The following is a 25,083-nucleotide window of genomic DNA, read 5'->3' as shown; positions in this document are numbered from 1 at the left end:
AGAAATAAATGAAATAGAGACAAAGAAAACAATAGCAAAAATCAATAAAACTAAAAGCTGGTTCTTTGAGAAGATAAAGAAAATCGATAAACCACTAGCAAGACTCATCAAGAAAAAGAGGGAGAGGACTCAAATCAATAAAATTAGAAACGAAATAGGAGAAGTTACAACGGATACCTCAGAAATAACAAGCACCATAAGAGATTACTACAAGCAACTATATGCCAATAAAATGGACAACCTGGAGGAAATGGACAGATGCTTAGAAAGGTATAACCTTCCAAGAGTGAATCAGGAAGACATAGAAAATATGAACAGACCAATCACAAGTAATGAAATTGAAACTGTGATTAAAAATCTCCCAACAAACAAAAGTCCAGGACCAGATGGATTCACAGGTGAATTTTATCAAACATTTACAGAAGAGCTAACATCCATCCTTCTCAAACTCTTCAAAAAAATTGCAGAGGAAGGAACACTCCCAAACTCATTTTATGAAGCCACCATCACCCTGATACCAAAAGCAGACAAAGATACTACAAAAAAAGAAACCACAGACCAATATCACTGATGAATTTAGATGCAAAAATCCTCAACAAAATACTAGCCAACAGAATCCAACAACACATTAAAAGGATCATACACCATTATCAAGTGGGATTTATCCCTGGAATGCAAGGATTCTTCAATATACGCAAATCAATCAATGTGATACACCATATTAACAAACTGAAGGATAAAAACCACATGATCATCTCAACAGATGTGGAAAAAGCTTTTGACAAAATTCAACACCCATTTATGATAAAAACTCTCCACAAGGTGGGCATAGAGGGAAACTACCTCAACATAATAGAGGCCATATATGACAAACCCACAGCAAACATCATTGTCAATAGTGAAAAATTGGAAGCATTCCCTCTAAGATCAGGAACAAGACAAGGATGTCCACTCTCACCACTACTATTCAACATAGTTTTGGAAGTCCTTGCCACAGCAATCAGAGAAGAAAAAGAAATCAAAGGAATCCAAATTGGAAAAGAAGAAGTCAAACTGTCACTGTTCACAGATGACATGATACTATATATAGAAAATCCTAAAGACACCACCAGAAAACTACTTGAGCTAATCAATGAATTTGGTAAAGTTGCAGGATACAAAATTAACACACAGAAATCTCTTGCATTTCTATACACCAACAATGAAAGATCAGAAAGAGAAATCAAGGAAACAATCCCATTCAGCATTGCAACAAAAAGAATAAAATATCTAGGAATAAACCTAACCAAGGAGGTAAAAGACCTGTACTCACAAAACTATAAGACACTAATGAAACAAATCAAAGAAGACACAAACAGATGGAGGGATATACCATGTTCTTGGATTGGAAGAATCAACATTGTGAAAATGGCTATATTACCAAAAGCAACTTACAGATTCAATGCAATCCCGATCAAATTACCAATGGCATTTTTCACAGAACTAGAACAAGAAATTTTTCGATTTGTATGTAAACGCAAAAGACCCCGAATAGCCAAAGCAATCTTGAGAAGGAAAGACGGAGTTGGTGAAATCAGGCTTCCTGATTTCAGGCTATACTACAAGGCTACAGTGATCAAGACAGTATGGTATTGGCACAAAATCAGAAATATAGATCAATGCAAGAGGATAGAAAGCCCAGAGATAAACTACAGACAACTAATCTATGACAAAGGAGGCAAGGATATACAATGGAGAAAAGACAGCCACTTCAATAAGTGGTGCTGGGAAAACTGGACAGCTACATGTAAAAGAATGAAATTAGAACACTTCCTAACACCATACACAAAGATAAACTCAAAATGGATAAAAGACCTAAATGTAAGGCCAGACACTATAAAACTCCGAGAGGAAAACATAGGAAGAACACTCTTCGATGTAAATAACAGCAAGATCTTTTTTGATCCACCCCTAGAATAATGGAAATAAAAACAAAAATAAATAAGTGGGACCTAATGAAACTTCAAAGCTTCTGCGAGCAAAGGAAACTATAAGCAAGACAAAAGACAGCCCGCAGAATGGGAGAAAATATTTGCAAACGAGTCAACAGACAAAGGATTAATCTCCAAAATATATAAACAGTTCATCCAGCTCAATATCAAAAAAACAAACAACCCAATCAAAAAATGGGCAGAAGACCTAAATAGGCATTTCTCCAAAGATGACATACGGATGGCCAAGAGGCACATGAAAAGCTGCTCAACATCATTAATTATTAGAGACATGCAAATCAAAACTACAGTGAGGTATCACCTCACACCAGTTAGAATGGGCATTATCAGAAAATCTACAAACAGTAAATGCTGGAGAGGGTGTGGAGAAAAAGGAACGCTCTTACATTGCTGGTGGGAATGTAAATTGATACAGCCACTATGGAAAACAGTATGGAGGTTCCTTGCAAAACTAAAAATAGAACTACCATGTGACCCAGCAATCCCACTACTGGGCATATACCCAGAGAACACCATAGTTCAAAAAGACACATGGTCTCCAATGTTCACTGCAGCACTATTTACAATAGCCAGGACATGGAAGCAACCTAAATGTCCATCAACAGATGAATGGATAAAAAAGATGTGGTATGTATATACAATGGAATATTACTCAACTGTAAAAAGCAATGAAACAGGGACATTTCTAGAGGCATGGATGGACCTAGAGACTGTCATTCAGAGTGAAGTGAGTCAGAAAGAGAAAAACAAATATCATATATTAACACATATATGTGGGTTATAGAAAAATGGTACAAACCAATCGGTTTACAAGGCAGAAATAGAGACACAGATGTAGAGAACAAACATATGGACACCACGTGGGGAAAGCGGAGAGGGTTGGGGGGGGGGATGAATTGGGAGATTGGGATACCAAACAGTACACTCTAAATATATGCACTTTATTTTATGTTAACTGTATCTCAATAAAAGCTCTTAAAAAAAAAAAAAAGAAGGAGAAGAAGTAGGGGAAGGAAACTACAATTATGTGGCTGCCACAGGCCAATGCTAAGGCCCACAGGGACAGGGATGAGTGAATTGTTAGTCACATCATTATGGAATGAAGATGATAGATCAGCTCCAGTAAAAGGCCTGAGCACTGGCCCCAGAGCTGATAGCCATGTGCCAATAACAAACAGTAGAAGTGTGCAGAGAATAAAGAAAATGCGACGGCCAAATGAGAAGGGAAAAAAAAGGAAATATTATTTCATGTACAGAAGGAGATTAGTGGGTAAAACATTTAAATTCCCTTTGAGGAAGAAGATAGTCAAGTAAAAATCCAAAGATAAATGATACAGATAATTGTAGCAGCAGTGATCTTCATGCAGTGTATGTTTGTCTTATGATTGGGAAAAATTTTCTCAGGTCAAGGTTTGGGTTTGGGGAAGGCAGATTATGAATTGGGAGAATGATATATTGGGCAACATGTGATCAACACCAGGCTAATGGCCCTGCCTGAAACCTTGGAATTTGATTAATTTATTCATTTCCTGAGCCTCACATCTAATAAGAAGAAGCATAAATACTAATATAGAAGGAAGTGTGGGTGAATGAGTTCAAATGACAGGAGGTATTTTATACATACTGATTAACATGGAAGAGAAAGCAGAAAGTAGCTGGTTTCAGATACCTGGTTTATAAGTAACCCATGCATATAAATAGCTTGTCTAGCTCCTTCCCATTTATTCCCTCCACCAACCCCCCACTTCCCTCTTCCTCCTGCAAACACTGTGGGTCAAAAACACAACAAAGCTTACAGGTTTGAGTAAAACTATGGAATCAGAAGTGAAGGAAGGGTCTTACACTGCTGGTGAAAATATAAATTAGTGCAGCCACTATGGAAAATAGTATGGAGGTTCTTCAAAAAACTAAAAATAGAGCTGCCATTTGATCCAGCAGTTTCACTCCTGGGCATACATCCAGACAAAACTATAATTCAAAAAGATACATACACCCCTATGTTCATAGCAGCACTAATCACAAGAGCCAAGACATGGAAACAACCTAAGTGTCCATCAATAGACAAATGGATAAAGAAGATGTGGTACATATATACAATGGAATATTACTCAGCCATAAAAAGAATGAAATAATGCCATTTGCAACAACATGGATGGACCTAGAGATTATCATACTAAGCAAAGTAAGTCAGAAAGAGAAAGACAAATAGCATATGATATCACTTACATGTGAAATCTAAAATGTCACAAATGAACATATCTATGAAACAGAAACAGACTCACAGACATAGAGAACAGGCTTGTGGTTGCCAAGGGGGAGGTTGGGTGGGGAGGGAAAGACTGAGAGTTTGGGATTAGCAGATGCAAACTCATATACATAGGATGGATAAACAACAAGGACCTACTGTATAGCACAGGGAACTATATTCAATATCCTGAGATAAACCATAATGGAAAAAAATATGAAAAAGTATATATATAAAACTGAGTCACTTTGCTATACAGCAGAAATTAACATATGGTAAGTCAACTATACTTCAATAAAATAAAAAAAAGAACTATGAAAAAAATAGAAGTGGGGGAAGGGAATAAGCTGGGAAACATCTGTCTATTTTAGAGAAGTGATTTTCAAACTTTAGTCCTACCACCTTTAGTTGAATGAAGTGTTACTGGGAAAGAATTAGAGAACTAAGATGAATTTAAAACAGAGGAAAGGTGGCCCAGCCTCTGTCACGTAAAGCATGCTTTTTATCCTTGCCTTTACCATCATGAAGATGCTGTAGGAAGCAGAGTTTGGAAATGATGTGAGTATTGGAGTTGACATCAGAAGATTTCCAAAAAAGACTCAACATCCTACCTCTGCATTGCCCTTCCCACCTGTATTTCCCCCTTCATTTGTTATACTGCCTTAAAGTGTCCTAATCAATAATTCCTTTGGTTCAATAAATTTCCTCTATTGGAAGCTCAAGTATGTTACAGAGATCAAAGAGCTATCAGTCCTGCTGTTGAGACTCCAGTTTCCCAGACAAGATGCTCTGCACGGAGGACATGGAATTGAAGGAGGTGGGAGATGGTAACACTGGAGGAAGAAGATGGGGATGTCCCAAAGAAGGGAATGACAATCTTTTCCTTCTTTCCTACTACATTTCTTGGTTTCTTGTTCTCAGACTCTTTATAGCAAACCAGAATTTTGCTAAATTATTTACATTGTTTTATGAGAACATGGCTTCTGGGTTGTAAATAAATCCTTGGATCACAGCCCATTGATAAACTGATGACTTCCTAAAATGCATGATTGACTGTTTAGCATGGAAGAGATTACTGTACAAAACTCTTATTGAGAGATGTGGAGGTTCACACATCTAAAAACTACTCAGAGTTTAAATGTTTACCCAAATGGGATATCTCTGAGGAACTGGAAGGAATGTGAAACAACATTTACGGGTCCCTGTGATTGTAATTTGGTTGCTGCCATGGAGAGGCCTCTAATACAGTGGTTCTTAACTCTTTGGAGCTACTCGTACCTTGGGGAACCTGAGAATTGAATGCATACTTTCTATGAAATGCTTACACACACAGAATCTTACGTATATTTTCAGGGAATGGATTCACAGAACTCCCTAGAGACTTATAGTTGTTCTTGGACACTAGGCTAAGAATTGTTTGTCTATTGAATTCAGGGAAAACACTAACCCATGTATTCTTATTTAGAATAGAAAAATTCCTATTTAGGAATAGACTGTAGGGTAGAGGTAAAGAATCCTCTACCCCACAGTAGGACATAATGCATTTAACATTTAGGAGAGGATTCAAGAGCTTGCACAAAATACAGAAAGATGTATGAGGCATAGTCTTTTTCCTCAAAGAAAATTAGATATGGTAAGACTAGAGTATAAGGGACAAGAGTAGTAGTACTGGTAGCTGTGACTGGAAAGATGGATCACAGAGGATCCTGAATGCTAGGTTAAGAAACTGAAACTTTATTCTGAAAACCAGTATGTTCCAGCCTATGGTCATCCTTGTACAATCTTCATCTTTTTGCCATATCTATATCCCAACATGACAATTAGATCTTTTTTTCAAACCAATTCCCCTTTAAAACTCATATTTTTCAAGGCTTAATATCTATGGTTTTGTGTTTTATTATAATCATTTCTAATACATAAGCAAACAAGAACATACCTCTTAAAATAAAAATATGAATTTGCATTCTACCTGAAATGATCTCATAGGCATTCAGCAGTAGGTGTTCTTCACTCTGGGAAATACTAGAGAGTACAATGGGGTTTTCTGAGTAGGTGGGAGGTTATGTTATGAGAGATGCTCTTTAAAAGGAATCCTTCAGCAGTTGAGTGTCAGTTGGAATGAAGAGCCTGGAGGTGAGCCTGTTTGAGCCCAAGCAAATACCAATGGTCTAGGCCAACATGGTGAGACCCTGGACCAGGGAGGCAGAGGGAAAATGCAGAGTGGAGGTGAGATGTACAGTTTTCCCTAGAGTTGGAACTCAAACCAATTGTCATGCAAATTGTTTAGTAAGTCAGCTCCTAAAGGGAATAAAATAATACAATATGTTTCTTTTTGTGCATTATTTATATTTGAATTATTGTGTTGTTTTATTTTCCTTAGTAAAAGAGAATATTTGCTATGTTTTTCCCATTGCCTTAACCTACTAATATTTTTAAATGAATATGGTTAAAAAAGGCCAGGAACATTAAAATTCTATACATTTTTGTTGGTTATGAAAGAGACCTGGATCATAGGGTTGAAAATCCAATGGCCATTTTCTGTACACCTCTGCAGTCTTTCCAAATTTGTTTAATTTTTCTGGTTAGCTGAAAAATAGACACAATTCTTGTCCCATTGTTGTGCAGCTTAAATGACACAAGGAGTGCAACAGAGCTTTGCCTATCATAAGGCATTATTATACGTTATACATCATTAGATGAAAGGTATTATGATGATGATGATGCCTTTGCAAGGAATTTTGTAAATGACATTTCCTTCAAATTTCTTTTTTATTTCAATGAATATTTTATGAGAAGATATAGGACAGTTGATCTTTACTTTGGGGTTTTTAGTTAGTCTGATTAAGATATTATGCTGGAAAAGAATGATTTCTGTTTGCCCTCGATACAGAAATTTCAAGTGATTTGGACATTGTGCTTACATTTTCGTTGTAGGAATATAATGACTACTGTATAGGGGCAGAGGGCATTCTAGAAATACCAACCAATAATGTATTCTTTTCTTCCCAGGACTCTAAAAATTTAATAAATATTTGTTCAGATTATTCTAGGAATGACAGAGAAAATAGGCTCCTACTTTAAAGTCATTTTTAACTTGGTCATACCTGATATTCAGAACATGGAATCAGCTGACATATGGTGGAAAGAGCCGAGGACTTGCAGAAAGATGCTCTTGGTTCAAGCCTTGGGGTTGCCACTGACTAAGCTACATGATGTTGGGCCTGTCACTTAAGTCTTTGAGTCTTGGTTTCTCTATGTAAAATGGAGATACTAATACTGACCTTAGCAAGGTTAATTGTAGTATCAAATAAGATGAAGAAAATCGTCTTTGTTAAAGTGCTATACAGACATTATCATCATTGTTACAATAAAAGTATTCATCAAAAGCTTATTATGTTCTTTACATATACTAACTCATTTAATCCTTATAATTAACCCAATAACATAATCATTATTATCTCAACTTTTTGGAGGAGAAAACTAAGACATCTAGAGATTAAATAACTTGCCTAATGCCATGTATTAAATGACAGATCTGGGATTTGAAGCCAGGCAAACTGACTCCAAAGCCTTCATCATCCTTATTCCTAGAATAGTGGTATTATAATAACCTAAAAGAGTTTCAGAACTTCCAAAAATGAATCAGTAACTCACTGTGTTTTGAGAACTAATATGGAAACATTTTTAATTGAGCAATATTTCTCCTCTAGTCTCTTTCTACCATCTCATTTAAGATGTTTGGACTTAAATTATGCACAATGACAGTCAAATGAACTTAAAAGGAGCTACGTACAATTCAGCACTGATCTCAAACAGCATTTCTATTTCTCCCCATACACTGTGTTAGAGAGAACTGTTTCCTAAACTTGGTATATGACTCTATGACTTTCAGCCATTTGACCTAAAAAGCCTTTTTTCAGCTCTAAGTGTTTTTTTTTCCTTCATGACCATAGGAGGTCTACTGCACGTCTTTGGCCATTGGTGTTAAACAGGGAAGGCGTAGGCTCACTCCTTTCCTATCATATGGGAGTTTATGTATGTTTCCTCTTGTCTGTCCTCTCTGTCCACAAAGATGAGCAAGGAAGGCAAATGGAACATGAAGATGGAATGACAAGTGACTCAAGTCAAACTGTGCCCCAATGACAATTATAACTAGGGCTAGGGAGAAAACAAGGGTAAGAGTAGGTATCTGTACTTATACTCTAATTAGCATCTGTATTGACTCGTCATATAACTGTAATGATAGCAGAAGTTATCGAGTATTTCCTAGAAGTCACACGCTGTGCCAAAATTCTTTGCACAGGATGAAGCACTCAACTCTCGTAGCATCCCAGCGTGGTAACAGGGTAACTGGGATCTTCAGGAATATCTCTTACATGATGCTGAGATGCCAACACATCAAGGTACACTAACTGCTCCTGCCCATGGTCTTAAGTCTTAAAAACATCTATTTTTCTAAGCAAGGAAAGTCTTGGACTTTGTGGTTCTTTCTCAGACATAGAATACTCATCTGCAAAAGGCAAGGAAACCTGTTTGTTTAGAAGACGTCCTCTCTTGATTTTTATGAATCTATGAAATGATAGGTAGAGAGTTGTCTTTCAGTTTCCCATATGAGGTTGGAGACTTGTGATGGGAATCAGCATATGCTTTAAATATGCCCTCATAAAAGTAATACATCTCCTTGCATTGGAAGGTATCAGAGTTGGGCCTCCAAAGACTCATCTGTGAGGCACAGGCAATAGCCTTCTGTTGCCTTCTCCAGTGTCTAGGGGAGACTCATCAGCTCTGGGGCCTGGGACCATCAAGCAGAGGACAAGAAGCCATGTGAGTGATGTCTGGGTACTACTTGGCCTTGGACTTGGTAGGGCAAAGATATAGGGCATGTGAAACCCTGGCACCAGTCTTAATCTTTTGGTATTGTTATATTTGTCTCATTGTGTTTAGAAAAAAAGAATCAAAGCATAATCTGTACCAGTAAGGAAGAAGCTCTAAGTGTGCCAGACCCTAGAACATGGATGTTATTATCACTTATTTAAAGCTGGGGGCCCTGAGGCTTAATGGAAGTTAAGTCACCTGAGTGCTGAAGCCAGAATTGGAATCCAGGTTTGTCTGCTTCTAGAGCTTGCTCCTCATAACCACCACATTGGATACCTCCCATAGGCCCAGCAACTTAAGCAGATGGCCCTGAATCAAATCTACGTCCATAAACCAAATCTACGACACCCTAAGGAGACATGCTGCTATGTTAATGAAGATTTTAGGGCAATTTATGGATACTGAATATGTATATTCCTGCCTTAATGTATATTCATCTGAATTCATTCATTCACTCACTCATCCATTAAACAAAGATTTATTGAGCATCTGCTACACATATGCCATGCTACTAAGCACAACCAGGGATGAGTGAAAATAACGAATTGGACAGATTCTGCTCTTACGAGTTTACATGGGAAGTTAGAGATACACATAAATAATTTAAGGTATAAATGATAAGTACCACAAGAGAGTTACAAACAAAGGAGTGAGGTGTCTTCTAGTGTGTGTGCGTGCATGTGTACATGTACGTGCATGTATGTGCATGTGTTTGGCAACTGGTTATGGCTAAAGAGTGTTCTAAATTTGAACAAATTTAGGGAAGTAGGAAATAAAAAAAAATGACTGCAAGAAGATTAGTTTGGTTAGTGTAAGGGGTCCATTAGAAAGTGATGGAATGTAAGACAGGAACTATAAACAAATGTTATACTTCACATTCAAAGGATTGATGTGACTGGTTCTCTGCTCCAGCAAGAGTATCTGGCATTACTACACAGCAGGGGTCAGCAAACCACAGCTTGTGGGTCAAATTTGGTCCATGGCCTGTTTTTCTATGGCCAGTAAGCTGAGAATGTTTTTTATATTTTAAAGAGTTGTTTCAGAGAGAAAAGATGGCGGCGAAGTAGAGAGATGTGGAGTGCATCCCTCTCCACAGATGCATTGGGAATGCACGGAAGGATGCAGTCATTCCCACAGAGAACCAGCTGAACACCAGCAGACGGCCTCGGACACCAGAAAGGGCTGCGGGGAGCCCGACATAGCCGGTAGGGAGGCATCTACGAAGGCTCAAAGAGGGTGAAGCGGCGGAGCTGTGGCAGACAGGAGGGAGTGAGAAACACACGGAGGGTCCGCAGCGCAGCTCAGTGTTCCCGGACCGAGACATCGATCCGCGGCTGAACGGAGGGTCCAGGAGCGGGAGCGTGGGAACCGGAGAGCTGGCTCAGGGTGAGAAACATTGTTGCCGATAGGGTGACGGACTGAGAGGACAGGAGGGAGGAGGTCGGTGGAGAGGAGTGCCCGTCCCTGAGAGCTGCCCGGCCATGATGGCGGCTGGAGGCTGCAGGCTCACGGGCGGGGGGGGGGGGGGGGGGGGGGGGGGGGGGGGGAGGAGCCGCGCGCGTAGCCTCTCTCTCTCTTTCCGAGCCTCTGCAACAGGCAGTGGAGGGACGCCCTGCGGGCCACCTAAGGCGCTCAGGGATAACAAGCACACTCAGGCGCTCGGGCGGGGCTAGATTAAAACCCCTTGCAACGCCAGCAGCAGGGAGGCTGCCGAGAGAAAAAAAAAAGAAAAAAACCCCAAGAGAGGCCCAACTCTAAGACTTTCTGTTTACGCCGGAGCCACCAGAGCCCTCTGCAACAGGCACCTCCAAGCCCAACTGAAACAACAGGGCGCCACTGCTCACTCACTCCCAGGGAAAGGAGCCACTATTGTACCCTCTCCCTCCCCACATACCGACGCTTACAGACGAACAATAAAGGAACCTCTGCTGGTCACAGAATAATGCAAAAAAACCCAAGGCGAGGAGAAGGACACTTACAGCTGAGACGCTAAGGAAACAGAAATAGTAGTATCAATACCTATTGAACTGGTCCATTCTGGGATCAGTTCTGGATTTTTTTTTTTTTTTTCTTTTTCTCTCTCTCTCTCTCTTTTTTTTTTTCTTTATTAAATACGATCTTAGCCCTAAGGGATCTACAAGTTTTATAACATAATTTTTTAATGATTTTTTTTATTCTTTTTCTTTTTCTGCCTTTTTATATACTTCTATATCTAGCTAAGTTTTCGGTAGTACGGACAATATATCTCTCATACTTTCCTTTCATCCCTATCTTTTATACATTTCTATTCCTTTTTATTTGCATATTTCCAACCACATTACGCTCTTCTGTTCCCCTTTCTTCCAGCCATTTTAAGTTTATTTTATCTTAACATACTTATAAGCAACACTATCGGTCTGCTCAGACTCCTTGCTCTATTCTCCAGATGACGCACTGCCTTGGTATTTAATATTAGGCTTTTGTCTTTATCTTAGTTCTTAGTACAGTTGTCTAATTACATTCTGAGAATCTCCATTCTCTCTGGTGGTACTCTAGCTCTTTTCTATATTTGATCCTAGCTTACAAAATCTCCCTGGATTGATGTTTGTATGTGTAGGGTGTTATTTGTTTGTTTGTTTGCTTTTGTCTCTGATTTGTTCTGTTTCAGTTGTCAATTTCTGTTGGGTTTCTCTTTGAATATCTGATAGCACACTGGGGTTCTGTCAGGTCTTTCTAGAGCCTTATGTCCTAAAGGATTCAGTAATTATGTGTCTTATACATGTATGTGTTTCCTAGACTTAATATTCGTTTAATCCAATACTTGGACATTAGTCTGAGGCTTGGACAGTCTTCTATAAACACCTCTATCGCCAGGACAAGCAACCCCAAAAGTCTGGACAACCATGAGGAAACAAAGAAACACCATGCAGGCAAAGGAGCAGGAAAAAAACCCACAAGACCAAATAAATGAGGAGGAAATAGGAAAAATGCCTGAAAAAGAATTTAGAGTAATGATAGTAAAAATGATACAAAATCTCGATAACAAAATAGAGAAAGTACAAGAAACAGTTCATAAGAACTCAGAAAAACAAACAGCAATGGATAACAAAATAACTGAAATTAAAAATACTCTAGATGCTATAACCAGCAGAATGACTGAGGCAGAAGAACGAATAGGTGAGTTGGAAGATAGAATGGGGGAAATAAATGCCACAGAGCAGGAAAAAGAAAAAAGAATAAAAAGAATAGAAGACAGTCTCAGAGACCTCAGTGATAACCTTAAACGTACCAACATTCAAATTATAGGCATCCCAGAAGAAGAAGAAAACAAGAAAGGGTCTGAGAAAATATTTGAAGAGGTTCTAGTGGAAAACTTCCCCAACATGGGAAAGGAAATACTTAACCAAGTCCAAGAAGCACAGAGAGTCCCATACAGAATAAACCCAAGGAGAAATACACCAAGACACATATTAATCAAACTAATGACAATTAAACACAAAGAAAAAATATTAAAAGCAGCAAGAGAAAAGCAACAAACAACATATAAGGGAAAACCCATCAGGATAACAGCTGACCTTTCTACAGAAACTCTGCAGGCCAGAAGGGAATGGCAGGATATACTGAAAGTCCTGAAAGAGAGAAACCTACAGCCAAGAATACTCTACCCAGCAAGAATCTCATTCAGATTTGAGGGAGAAATCAAAAGCTTTCCAGACAAGCAAAAGTTAAGAGAATTCAGCACCACCAAACCAGCCTTACAACAAGTGCTAAAGGAACTTCTCTAAGTAGGACACACAAGAAAAGGAAAAGACCTACAAATACAAACCCAAAACAATTCAGAAAATGGTCATTGGAACACACATGTCAATAATCACTTTAAATGTAAATGGATTAAATGCTCAAACCAAAAGACACAGACTGGCTGAATGGATACAAAAACAAGACCTTTCTATATGCTGCCTACAAGAAACCCACTTCAGACCAAGGGATACGTATAGACTGAAAGTAAAGGGATGGAAAAAGATATTCCATGCAAATGGAAGTCAAAAGAAAGCTGGAGTAGCAATACTCATATCAGACAAATTAGACTTGAAAGTAAAGACTATTACAAGAGACAAGGAAGGACACTACATAATGATCAAGGGATCCATTCAAGAAGAAAATATCACAATGGTAAATATCTATGCCCCCAATATAGGAACACCTCAATACATAAGGCAAATGCTAACAGCTATAAAAGGGGACATCGACAGGAACACAATAATAGTGGGAGACTTGAACACCCCACTTACATCAATGGACACATCATCCAAACAGAAAATCAATAAAGACACACAAGCTTTAAATGACACATTAGACCATCTCGACTTAATTGATATTTATAGGACATTCCATCCAAAAACGACAGAATACACTTTCTTCTCAAGTGCACATGGAACATTTTCCAGGATAGATCACATCTTGGGTCACAAATCAAACCTCAGCAAATTCAAGAAAACTGAAATCATATCAAGCATCTTCTCAGACCACAACACCATGAAACTAGATATCAATTACAGGAAAAAAACTGCAAAAAATACAAACACATGGAGGCTAAACAATTCACTCTTAAACAGGAGGCTAAACAATTCACTCTTAAACAACCAAGGAATCACTAAAGAAATCAAAGAGGAAATCAAAAAATATCTAGAAACAAATGACAACAAAAACACAACAAGCCAAAACCTATGGGATGCAGCAAAAGCAGTTCTAACAGGGAAGTTTATAGCAATACAGTCCTACCTTAAGAAACAAGAAAATTATCGAATAAACAACCTAACCTTACACCTAAAACAACTAGAGAAAGAAGAACAAAAAAACCCCAAAGTGAGCAGAAGGAAAGAAATCATAAAGATCAGAGCAGAAATAAATGAAAAAGAAAGGAAAGAAACCATAAGAAAAATAAATAAAACTAAAAGCTGGTTCTTTGAGAAGATTAACAAAATTGATAAACCATTAGCCAGACTCATCAAGAAAAAAAGGGAGAAGATGCAAATCAACAGAATTAGAAATGAAAAAGGAGAAGTAACAACGGACACCTCAGAAATACAAAACATCATGAGAGACTACTACAAGCAACTATATGCCAATCAATTGGATAACCTGGAAGAAATGGATACATTCTTAGAAAAATACAATCTTCCAAGACTGAACCAGAAAGAAATAGAAACCATGAACAGACCAATCACAAGTACGGAAATTGAGGCAGTGATTAAAAATCTCCCAACACACAAAAGCCCAGGACCAGATGGATTCACAGGCGAATTCTATCAAACATTTCAAGAAGAGCTAACACCTATCCTTCTCAAACTCTTCCAAAATATTGCAGAAGGCGGAGCACTCCCAAACTCATTCTACGAGGCTACCATCACCCTGATACCAAAACCAGGCAAAGATGTCACAAAAAAAGAAAACTACAGACCAATATCACTGATGAATATAGATGCAAAAATCCTCAACAAAATACTAGCTAACAGACTGCAACAGCACATTAAAAAAATCATACACCATGATCAAGTGGGGTTTATCCCTGGGATGCAAGGATTCTTCAATATACGCAAATCAATCAATGTGATACATCATATCAACAACTTGAAGGATAAAAACCATATGATCATTTCAATAGATGCAGAAAAAGCTTTTGACAAAGTTCAACATCCATTTATGATAAAAGCTCTCCAGAAAATGGGCATAGAAGGAAATTACCTCAACATAATAAAAGCCATATATGCAAAACCAAAAGCCAACATCGTTCTCAATGGGGAAAAACTGGAAGAATTCCCTCTAAGAACAGGAACAAGACAAGGGTGTCCACTCTCACCACTATTATTCAACATAGTTTTGGAAGTTTTAGCCACAGCAATCAGAGAAGAAAAAGAAAGAAAAGGAATCCAAATTGGAAAAGAAGAAGTAAAATTGTCACTCTTTGCAGATGACATGATATTATATATAGAAAACCCTAAAGACTCTACCAGAAAACTGCTAGCACTAATTGATGAGTTTAGTCAAGTAGCAGGATACAAAATTAATGCACAGAAATCTCTTGCATTCCTATACACTAACAACGGAAGAGCAGAAAGAGAAATTAAGGAAACTCTCCCATTTACCACTGCAACAAAAAGAATAAAATACCTAGGAATAAACCTGCCTAAGGAGGCAAAAGATCTGTATGCAGAAAACTTTAAGACATTGATGAAAGAAATCAAAGACGACACAAACAGATGGAGAGACATACCATGTTCTTGGATTGGAAGAATCAACATCGTAAAAATGTCTGTACTACCCAAAGCAATTTACAGATTCAATGCAATCCCGATCAAATTACCAATGGCATTTTTCACAGAACTAGAGCAAGAAATCTTATGATCTGTATGGAAACACAAAAGACCCCGAATAGCCAAAGCAATCTTGAGAAGGAAAAATGGAGTTGGTGGAATCAGGCTTCCTGACTTCAAACTATACTACAAGGCCATAGTGATCAAGCCAGTATGGTACTGGCACAAAAAGAGAAAGGAAGATCAATGGAATAGAGAACTCAGAAGTAAGCCCAAACACATATGGGCACCTTATCTTTGACAAAGGAGGCACGAATATACAATGGAAAAAAGACAGCCTCTTCAATAAGTGGTGCTGGGAAAATTGGACAGCTACATGTAAAAGAATGAACTTAGAACACTTCCTAACACCATACACAAAAATAAACTCCAAATGGATTAAAGACCTACATGTAAGGCCAGACCCTATAAAACTCCTAGAGGAAAACATAGGCAGAACACTCTAGGACATCCATCAAAGCAAGATCCTTTTTGACCCCACCTACTAGAATCCTGGAAATAAAATCAAGAATAAACAAATGGGACCTCATAAAACTTAAAAGCTTTTGCACAGCAAAAGAAACCATAAACAAGACTAAAAGGCAACCCTCAGAATGGGAAAAAATAATTGCCTATGAAACAACGGACAAAGGATTAACCTCCAAAATATACAAGCAGCTCATGCAGCTTCATACCAAAAAAGCAAATAACCCAATCCACAAATGGGCAGAAGACCTAAATAGACATTTCTCCAAAGAAGACATACAGATGGCCAACACACACATGAAAAGATGCTCAACATCACTCATCATCAGAGAAATGCAAGTCAAAGCCACAATGAGGTATCACCTCACATCAATCAGAATGGCCATCATCACAAAGTCTGGAAACCACAAATGCTGGAGAAGGTGTGGAGAAAAAGGAACTCTCCTGCACTGTTGGTGGGACTGTAAGTTGGTACAGCCACTATGGAAAACAATTTGGAGGTTCCTTAAAAAACTACAAATAGAACTCCCATATGATCCAGTCATCCCACTCCTGGGCATATACCCAAAGAAAACCATAATCCCAAAAGAAACTTGTACCATAATGTTTATTGCAGCACTATTTACAATAGCCAGGACATGGAAGCAACCTAAATGCCCATCAACAAATGAATGGATAAAGAAGATGTGGCATATATATACAATGGAATATTACTCAGCTATAAAAAGGGATGAGATGGAGCTATATGTAATGAGGTGGATAGAACTACAATCTGTCATACAGAGTGAAGTAAGTCAGAAAGAGAAGGACAAATATTGTATGTTAACTCACATATACAGACTCTAAAAATGGTACTGATGAACTCAGTGACAAGAACAAGGATGCAGATACAGAGAATGGAGTGGAGAACTCGAGGTATGGGAGGGGGCGGGGGGTGAAGGGGAAACTGAGACGAAGCGAGAGAGTAGCACAGACATATATATACTACCAACTGTAAAATAGTCAGTGGGAAGTTGTGGTATAACAAAGGGAGCCCAACTCTAGGATGGAAGATGCCTTTGAGGACTGGGGCAGGGAGGGTGGGGGGGACTCGAGGAGGGGGAGTCAAGGAAGGGAGGGAATATGGGGATATGTGTATAAAAACAGATGATTGAACCTGGTGTACCCCCAAAAAAAGAAAAAAAGAAAAATAATAAAATAAATAAATAAATAAATAAATCCATCAGTAAGTACTAAATTAAAAAAAAAAAATAAAGAGTTGTTTCAAAGCAAATAAGCAAACAAACAAAAATATGTGACAGAACTGTATGCAGCACACAAAACCTAACATACTTACCATCTGCCTCTTTACAGAAAAGTTTGCCAACCTCTGCAGTGTATAAAATGGATTGTTGGGGGGATATTGGATTAGGAGAAGCGAGGTTAAGAGGGAAGATCAATAGGTTAAGAAAGGAAGAATGAGGGCTTCCTAGGTGGCGCAGTGGTTAAGAATCCACCTGCCAATGCAGGGGACAGGATCCCTGGTCCAGGAAGATCCCACATGCCGCAGAGCAACTAAGCCCGTGTGCCACAACTACTGAGCCTGCGCTTTAGAGCCCGTGAGCCACAACTATTGAGCCCATGTGCTGCAACTACTGAAGCCCACATGCCTAGAGCCCATGCTCCGCAACAAGAGAAGCCACGGCAATGAGGAGCCCACACGTCACAACGAAGAGTAGCCCTCACTCACAGCAACTAAAGAAAGCCCACGCACAGCAAAAAAGACACAACACAGCCAATTAAATAAATAAATAAATTTATTTAAAAAAAAAAAAGGAAGAATGAGGGAATGCCTGAGAGTATGGACTTTGGAAATGAAGGAGCCTGGAGGAAGACAAGGCTCAATATGTGTGCATTTGGGCGTTGTCTCAAAATGATAACTGACGTCAGAATAATGAATGAAAAGGGGAAAGAGCCAAGAACTGATCTTTGATAAACATCTCTTTATAGTATGGGGAGGAAGAAGGGGAACTAACAATAGAAAGATAAATGATCTGTAAGAGAAATGGCGAGGAAACAGAAAGAATCTACAGAGTCTGACATCACTGACTCCTCAGGATTGTAACTTGGAAGAGGGAAGAGGAGTTGACAGCATCAAATGCTACAGAGAAGTTACTAAAAAGGACACAAACCTGATGACCTCATATCTTTGCTTCAATTTATTCCATTAGCACTTTTTCTGTCCTTGGCTTTTTCTTGCCTTAAGGTGCCCTACCCAAGTGAGAATGTGATAATATTGAGATGCTACAGCTTCAGCTGCTAGGATAAAATAGTGACCTATTCCTTAAATTTAGCTTCACAGGTTGTGTGTGTCAATGATTTTCCAAACAAAGGTAGATACCAGGTCCCCTCCAATTCTTCCCAACTACCTCTTTTCTATATCTGTAGACATCCTCGGAAGTTTCTTCACTGATGTCTTAAAAAAATCAGTTTATTTTTATTCCTGTACATCCTGAATTGATGGACTGGATAAACATAATCGTTTAGTTGCAGTATTTACTTCTAAATTTTAGAATCAGTATTGCAAATGAGAACCAGCTTTAAGAAAGTAAGAAGGAAACTCATGCTGCTATACTATAAAGACTCTGAAATGTATTACAAAAACTTCCAAGAAGCAGTCAGATCAACATGTAAGAGGTTTAGAACAATGATTGTAGAGAACAGAAAAGGCTATTGACTGATGAGATGAATAAAGAGATTGCCCAATATGACTGAAGACCTAACTGAATTAGAACCAGTGACTCAGCTGTGAGAGTGATGGCTTGGAGTCTCAACTAGGAGCAGGACAAAGAAAACTACACTTTAAAATATGCTTCCACATGGATGATCTCAGGAATTTGATCTTAGACTAGCAAATTATGGAAAAGCTTGGCACTCAATTTTCACATGAATCAAGTGATGGTGGTGGGGGGAGGCGAAAGGGGGTTATACTTGGAGGTGGGAGTGGAATTTAAAGCCTTGGATTTTAGAGTAGCATCAGTTTTGAGTGGAGACATGATTCCCACGTGTGACTGGGAAGTGGCGGCAAGATGAACGGCACTGGCCCCTAGGAGGTCCAGAAGCTGGGAGAGGAAGCTAGCAAATTAGAGGAGCCATCAGTTTGGAAATGGAGGTGGTGAACTAGGAGCCAGGCAGGTGCCATCCTCCACCATGACTTGTTTAGGGCCACACATATCATGGGGCTTACATTGCTGAGTCCTACCAGTACCCCATCACTACAGAATGTCGGGAGCAAAGGTACTGCCCAACCTGGAGCTGATGCATTGGAAGTTGTGATGAGGGAGGCTTCTGCAGGAGCTCGGAGGGCAGGCAGGAGCTCCAGGAGGCAGCAGCAGAGGGAAGGAGTTGGCACTGTCCTCTGGAACTAAAAGGCTCTGTGGTTTCTACACACGCACTCAGCCTCAGGCTGTGCTATGCTCCTGGGGTCCTTTTTTCCTGTCCTGATGTTCTTTATGACCAGATCTCTCTTGAGAGGAAGGAGATGGAGGGCCACTGATCCCTTACATTTGCCCCCAAATTGCCATATTGCTATGGACAGTTTTTAGTGCTTTAGTCTTATTTTTTTTTTTCCTGGATAGCAATGATGGGATTTAGCTCATGGGTTGGTTTCTAGGAGAATATATCTTCTCAGAAAGTGACAGGATTGGAGGGGTTTTGACCCAAGTTGGGGAGTAGGGAGAGGAGAAGTGAATTTCTTCAAGAACAATATGAAGTGAGTAGAAAGTACTCACATAAAGGGCCCATCAAGGCATATTTTCCATGAGGCCACACAGCCTCAGAGGCCTGGGTTTCACAAGCTAAATATGCATCCATAGTGCAGATTTTATGACATAGTAGCGTACTGGGATGAGAAAGACACAAGATCAGCTCTAGAACCAAATCCCTAAGTCAAACTTGGCAATGAATGGTTAGGTTGACCTCAGGATATGACATCCCACTTCATTTGTAAAGGAAATCAAAAGAAACTTGAAGGGGAACCTTCCTACACTGTTGGTGGGAATGTAAATTGGTACAGCCACTATGGAAAACAGTATGGAGGTTCCTCAAAAATCTAAAAATAGAGCTACCGTATGATCCAGCAATCCCACTCCTGGGCATATACCTGTAAAAGACGAAAACACTAATTCAACAAGAAACACGCACCCAATGTTCACAGTAGCATTATTTACAATAAGCAAGATATGGAAGCAACCTAAGTGTCCACTGACAGATGAATGGATAAAGAAGATGTGGTACATAAATATAATGGAATACTACTCAGCCATAAAAAAGAATGAAATAATGCCATCTGCAGCAACATGGATGGACCTAGAGATTATCATACTAAGTGAAGTAAGTCAGACAAAGACCAATATCATATGCTAACACTTATATGTAGAATCTAAAAAAATGATATAAAGGAACTTATTTACAAAACAGAAATAGACTCACAGACATAGAAAACAAACTTATAGTTACCAAAGAGGAAATGGGAGGAGGAATAGATTAGCAATTTGGGATTAACAGATACACACTACTTTATGTAAAACAGATGAAAAACAAGGACCTACTGTATAGCATGGGGAACTATGTTCAATATCTTGTAATAACCCATAATGGAAAAGAATCTGAAAATTCTTATATGTATATATACACATGTATATATATATACACATGTATATATATATATATATATATATATATATACACACACACACACATATGACTGAATCATTTTGCTATACACCTGAAACACTGGAAATCAACTATACTTCAATTTAAAAAAAGTTTCAAAGAAATTTTTTTATACCTAATACTAGATGGATTAAATATCCAATCAAGGAATAAAAACTCTAGACTACTTAAATGAGGAAAAAAGTAACTTGAAGGATATAACAGAACAGAGGAGTTCCCTGTGCAATGCTTCGTGTTGTATGTGCTAAGCCAGGTGGCATGGTGAGGAGGAGATACCTGGGCTCTGCAGCAGGACAGAACTAGTGTGGCTCTTCCTGGCTGTGTGCACATCTCCTCACCTCTCCAGCTTCAGTTCCCTCCCCTGTTCCCTTCACAAGGAGAAAAATAATGACTACTTCCTTCCATCTCTCTTCTAAAGCATCTAGTACTGTCCACACACACAGTCCTTCAAAAATGGAAATTATTTTAATTATATTTATAATTTAAAAATCCTAATTTATGTCCAGATGTGAACAGAAATCAGCAAAATTTACTGCTTGTTGAGATCACATATCCTTAGCCTAGAGCTAAGGATACTTCACATTTCTTACAATAAATATCTGACATTGAAATGCAGCTGACCTTTCAGCAGGGAACATGAATTAGGCAACAAGACAATTATCAGACAGAAAGAATCGCAGGGAACAAATAGTCCTATAAAATACCCAGAAGAGTGCACTAGGTCTTATTTGATTTTGTGACTTCCAACTGGTTCCTAGAATTTTGAGCCTGACTGCCTTTCTAGGAAACTTGCTGGACTGCTGAAATGTATTGTTCTGGTAAGCTTTCACAGTCATTGGGCTTAGCATTGGAAAATCACTAATACTCAGGAGAAAATTCCTGCTGTAGCATGCAGAAGCTCAGAGTTTCATTTCCTCCTGGGGACAGAGGAAGCACGTGGGCTGAAATGCTGTAAGCTAACTGCCTCCGAGTTGGGAGGATGTCAGTGGCACTTTTAGGATTGACAGAGGCTCTGCTGGGACACCAGCACTCATGACTGTGAACCCAATCTGTGGGCTTCTCTCTACAGGGTGGCCAGACTACTTAGGTTGGATACTCAAGGATTAGAGGTGTTGTCCCATTCTCCTCACCTCACTCCTCCCATCCCAAACCTAGAAGCTGCTGAAAGGCTTCTTATAAAGACCCTGAGGATGCTTTCTGGAGTTGGGTCTTGCTTGCTTGAATCACGTTTTTATTTTTTCTAAAGGTTTGGTTTCTCAAACTCAGAAACTACCTCCTTACCTCCCTCCTGGCAGCCTCAGTGAGCACCTGTGTGTGCCAGCCACTGTCACATACGTAGGGACACCGCCATGAACCAGAAGGTTTGAGTCCAGGTCCAGGGAGCCTGCCATCTAGCGGGGAACTGGCTGCAGGCAGCTTGCTCCAGCACCTCTCCGTCCCACCCCCACCCCACCCCCACCTTGTGGTTGAGCTTTTTAGGGTCTGGCCCTGGTCCCCTCTGGAGGAGCAGTGTGCCCTGATGTCCCCGGGGATGGTCATTCTAGGATGCCCAACAGACTTGAAACCGTCAAAGCCTGAGTGAGACCACTGCTCAGTTTTGAGCTGCTCCTTTGCCTCCACATCAGCAGGTGGGCTCACATGGCCTTTGAGAATATTCTCCTCTTGCTGAGGGCCACCTCAAATCCACCCAGAGTGGGCGACTCACTACATTTGTTTCAACGAGACAATTTCTGAATACAAATGCTTAACGCAGAGATGAAATACCCCTGGTTTTCTCATCAGATGACTTTGAGTTTCCTCATCTGTAAGGTGAGGATAGTTGCTGTACCTCTCACATCGGGACAGCTGCCAAGATCATGTGAGTTAATACATGGAAAGATTTGGCACCCTGTCTGGCACATAGCAAGTGCTCCTTCAATGTTAGTTCAGGTTATTTCTGTTCACCCTGACAGAAGGGCTCTGCAATGACACACTTTTAAGGCATTTTCCCCAGGTATGAGAAAGGGTTCAGTAGCTATTGAAGGACACCGGAAATTACAGAAATTCCCACACTTCCCTGAGTATATTTTTCCATTTTCTACCTGTACAGATGAACAGATTAGCCTGCACCCTGTGTCACTAAGATTGTTGATACTAAGCACACAGTTATTTACAACTCATAAGCCAAGTGAAACCCCAAACCTAAAAGAGGATCAACTGAAGCATTTTCCAGGAGGAAACCTATGTTCTCTCTTCACCTCATTGGTTGAGGCAATCACAGCATTTGGGTGAGCTTCAATAGCAGATGATGCTAGAACCCTGCTGCCTACAGGTCATTAAATCCAGGCAAAAAACACAGTATCTTAGCTACTGAGGGAAGGAAGCTACAGGAGCCAGTGGCACCTAAGGATGACTGTGAGCTTGGCTGGAAAGGAGAAACAGCTGGCGTGTGATTCAAGAAAATGGTTAAACAGGCAGAGGGAATGTGGGGAGGTCTCTGCCACCCACAGACACCCTGTTACCTACCAATTCCTTCTTCTTCATGCATTCCATGAGGATGATGAAGAGGTGCTGAGCTTGGGTTCGAGTGTATGTGAAAGTCTTCTGGATGGTCACCAACAGCTGGTCCCTCAAAGATTCATTTATAAGTCTGTAGTGAAAAAAAAAGTTGAAAATGGATCAACTCAGGTCTTATTCAGTACATACTTCTGTCAAACATAGAATACGAGAAAGTATTATGAGGATTTACTGCAGATAGGAGTTATTTCTTCCCATATTTTTTTTTCACAGCAGTTATTTTGATTGTGATACTTTTTTTAAAAAAGTACATTTAAAAATAAATTCATTTTAACATCTCAGTACTTAAATGAGTAAAGTAAGAAGACGGATTTGGTTCTTTTCAGCTCTCCCTTTTTTTCTTTTATATAGCATTTGTCTAATGCCCTCTGTTATCAAAAGAATACCTTCACTTTATCCTTTGCATCTTGGTAAATTTTTACTATATTACTTATTTGAAGGAGATTTAAATTTCAACTTCATGTCTAACTGTGGAAAGAAAAATTTTATCAGTAAGGGATTTTTGAGTATCAAAAGCCATTCTATGTAGGTAGTAGCTGATCTGGCCCACAATTCAGGTCCTCATTATTTATGTGGACCTTTTGCTATGTTGTTTGCCAACAAGAGTCTGACCCATAAAGAGGTATTATATTGACTACTTTATTAAAAGGTAGTTTTCATATTATAGAGAAGGGAATTAAAACAAGGAAGGTGCATCATATCAAGTCAAAGCTCAATTATCTCTTGAATATGGACCAATCACAATTAATTTTAACTCCTTTACCACTAGCCTGGTGAGAACTGGGCTATCCCTACCAACCATCAAATAGCAGGAATGAAAATTCACTTTATATTAGTAGATATTATTCAAAATCAGGAAAATACAACTGCTTTTAATGGTTAGTGACAAAACCATCGTAATTTGCCTAGTATCTTACAGTTTACAAATTGCCTTCACACATAAAGTACCAACATCTCCTAGATAAAATAGTATACTGTATAATTATCATCTCATTTGGTGCCTACAGAAACTTGAGAGACAAGAGATTTGTCCAATTCAAAAGGGAAGGATGTTTTAGCCAGAAAGAGCCAGATGCTTAAGGTCACTCAGAAAACAAGTGGCAGAGCCGGAACCAGAACCTAGTTCTTCTGATTCCTTGTCCCGTGCTCTTTCCACTACACCATGCTGCCTTGTATTACACCATGGGCACTATACCACTGCCTCTCTTCATCACTGTGGCTACTTAAGCAGGAAATTATAAAATTTCCTTTATATGAAAGCAGGACAAATTTTGTTTCTTAACAGAAAGCAAGATGAGAGGCTTGAGAATGTCTTCACGTCATTGACCTGCTGTGCCCCAGGACTGTGTGAAGATTCACCTAGACCCACTAGGCTGGATCTTATGGTGGCCCTGCTTTGAGGAGGGTGCATTCCCCGTGAGAGAATTATACCAAGCATCTGGGAATGTCACTCAGCTTGATGGAGCACTGGGCTACCCTTTTGGCCCCCCAAGAAGGTTTATGTCATGAATATATACACTTAGAAAAAGAGAATGATCCAAAGTTGAAAAATGATACCAAATCCTCTCAAGATTACTGAATTATTCTGGAGGACTATGCAGCCTTAGTTGTGGACCAGTCTGAAACCACTCATTCATTCATTCAACAATTGCTTAGTGATGTCTATTTAGTGCCAGACGCTGTGGTGAATGCCAGGGCTACAGAGGTAGATGTGATAGACACACTCACAGCCTTCAGTGACCTTACACACCAGTGGAGCACAAAGACACGGTCCAGCAATTCAACTATAATTTACAGTGGTAAAGAAGAGGAAAAGCTTGTGATAGTTGAATACAATCTAATCTATGGAGTTCAGGGCAGACTCATTTTGGGGCTGGAAAAGAGC

The 25,083-nt window shown here is 39.3% G+C and overlaps 1 protein-coding gene across 14 annotated transcripts in view; it reads right to left on the bottom strand.

Annotated features, from left to right (window-relative positions):
* Positions 1 to 25,083, bottom strand: part of TRPM3 (transient receptor potential cation channel subfamily M member 3) — an 827,818-nt gene that overhangs the window by 153,474 nt on the left and 649,261 nt on the right. For all 14 annotated transcript variants that reach the window (XM_057720878.1, XM_057720880.1, XM_057720881.1 and 11 more), the window contains one exon: positions 23,148 to 23,271. In XM_057720878.1, the coding sequence (XP_057576861.1) occupies positions 23,148 to 23,271 (124 nt within the window). The remainder of the gene's footprint in view (positions 1 to 23,147; positions 23,272 to 25,083) is intronic.

Source organism: Hippopotamus amphibius, chromosome 2 (assembly GCF_030028045.1).
Source record: "Hippopotamus amphibius kiboko isolate mHipAmp2 chromosome 2, mHipAmp2.hap2, whole genome shotgun sequence".
Lineage (NCBI taxonomy): Eukaryota > Metazoa > Chordata > Mammalia > Artiodactyla > Hippopotamidae > Hippopotamus > Hippopotamus amphibius.
This window is presented reverse-complemented; position numbering and strand designations above follow the sequence as displayed.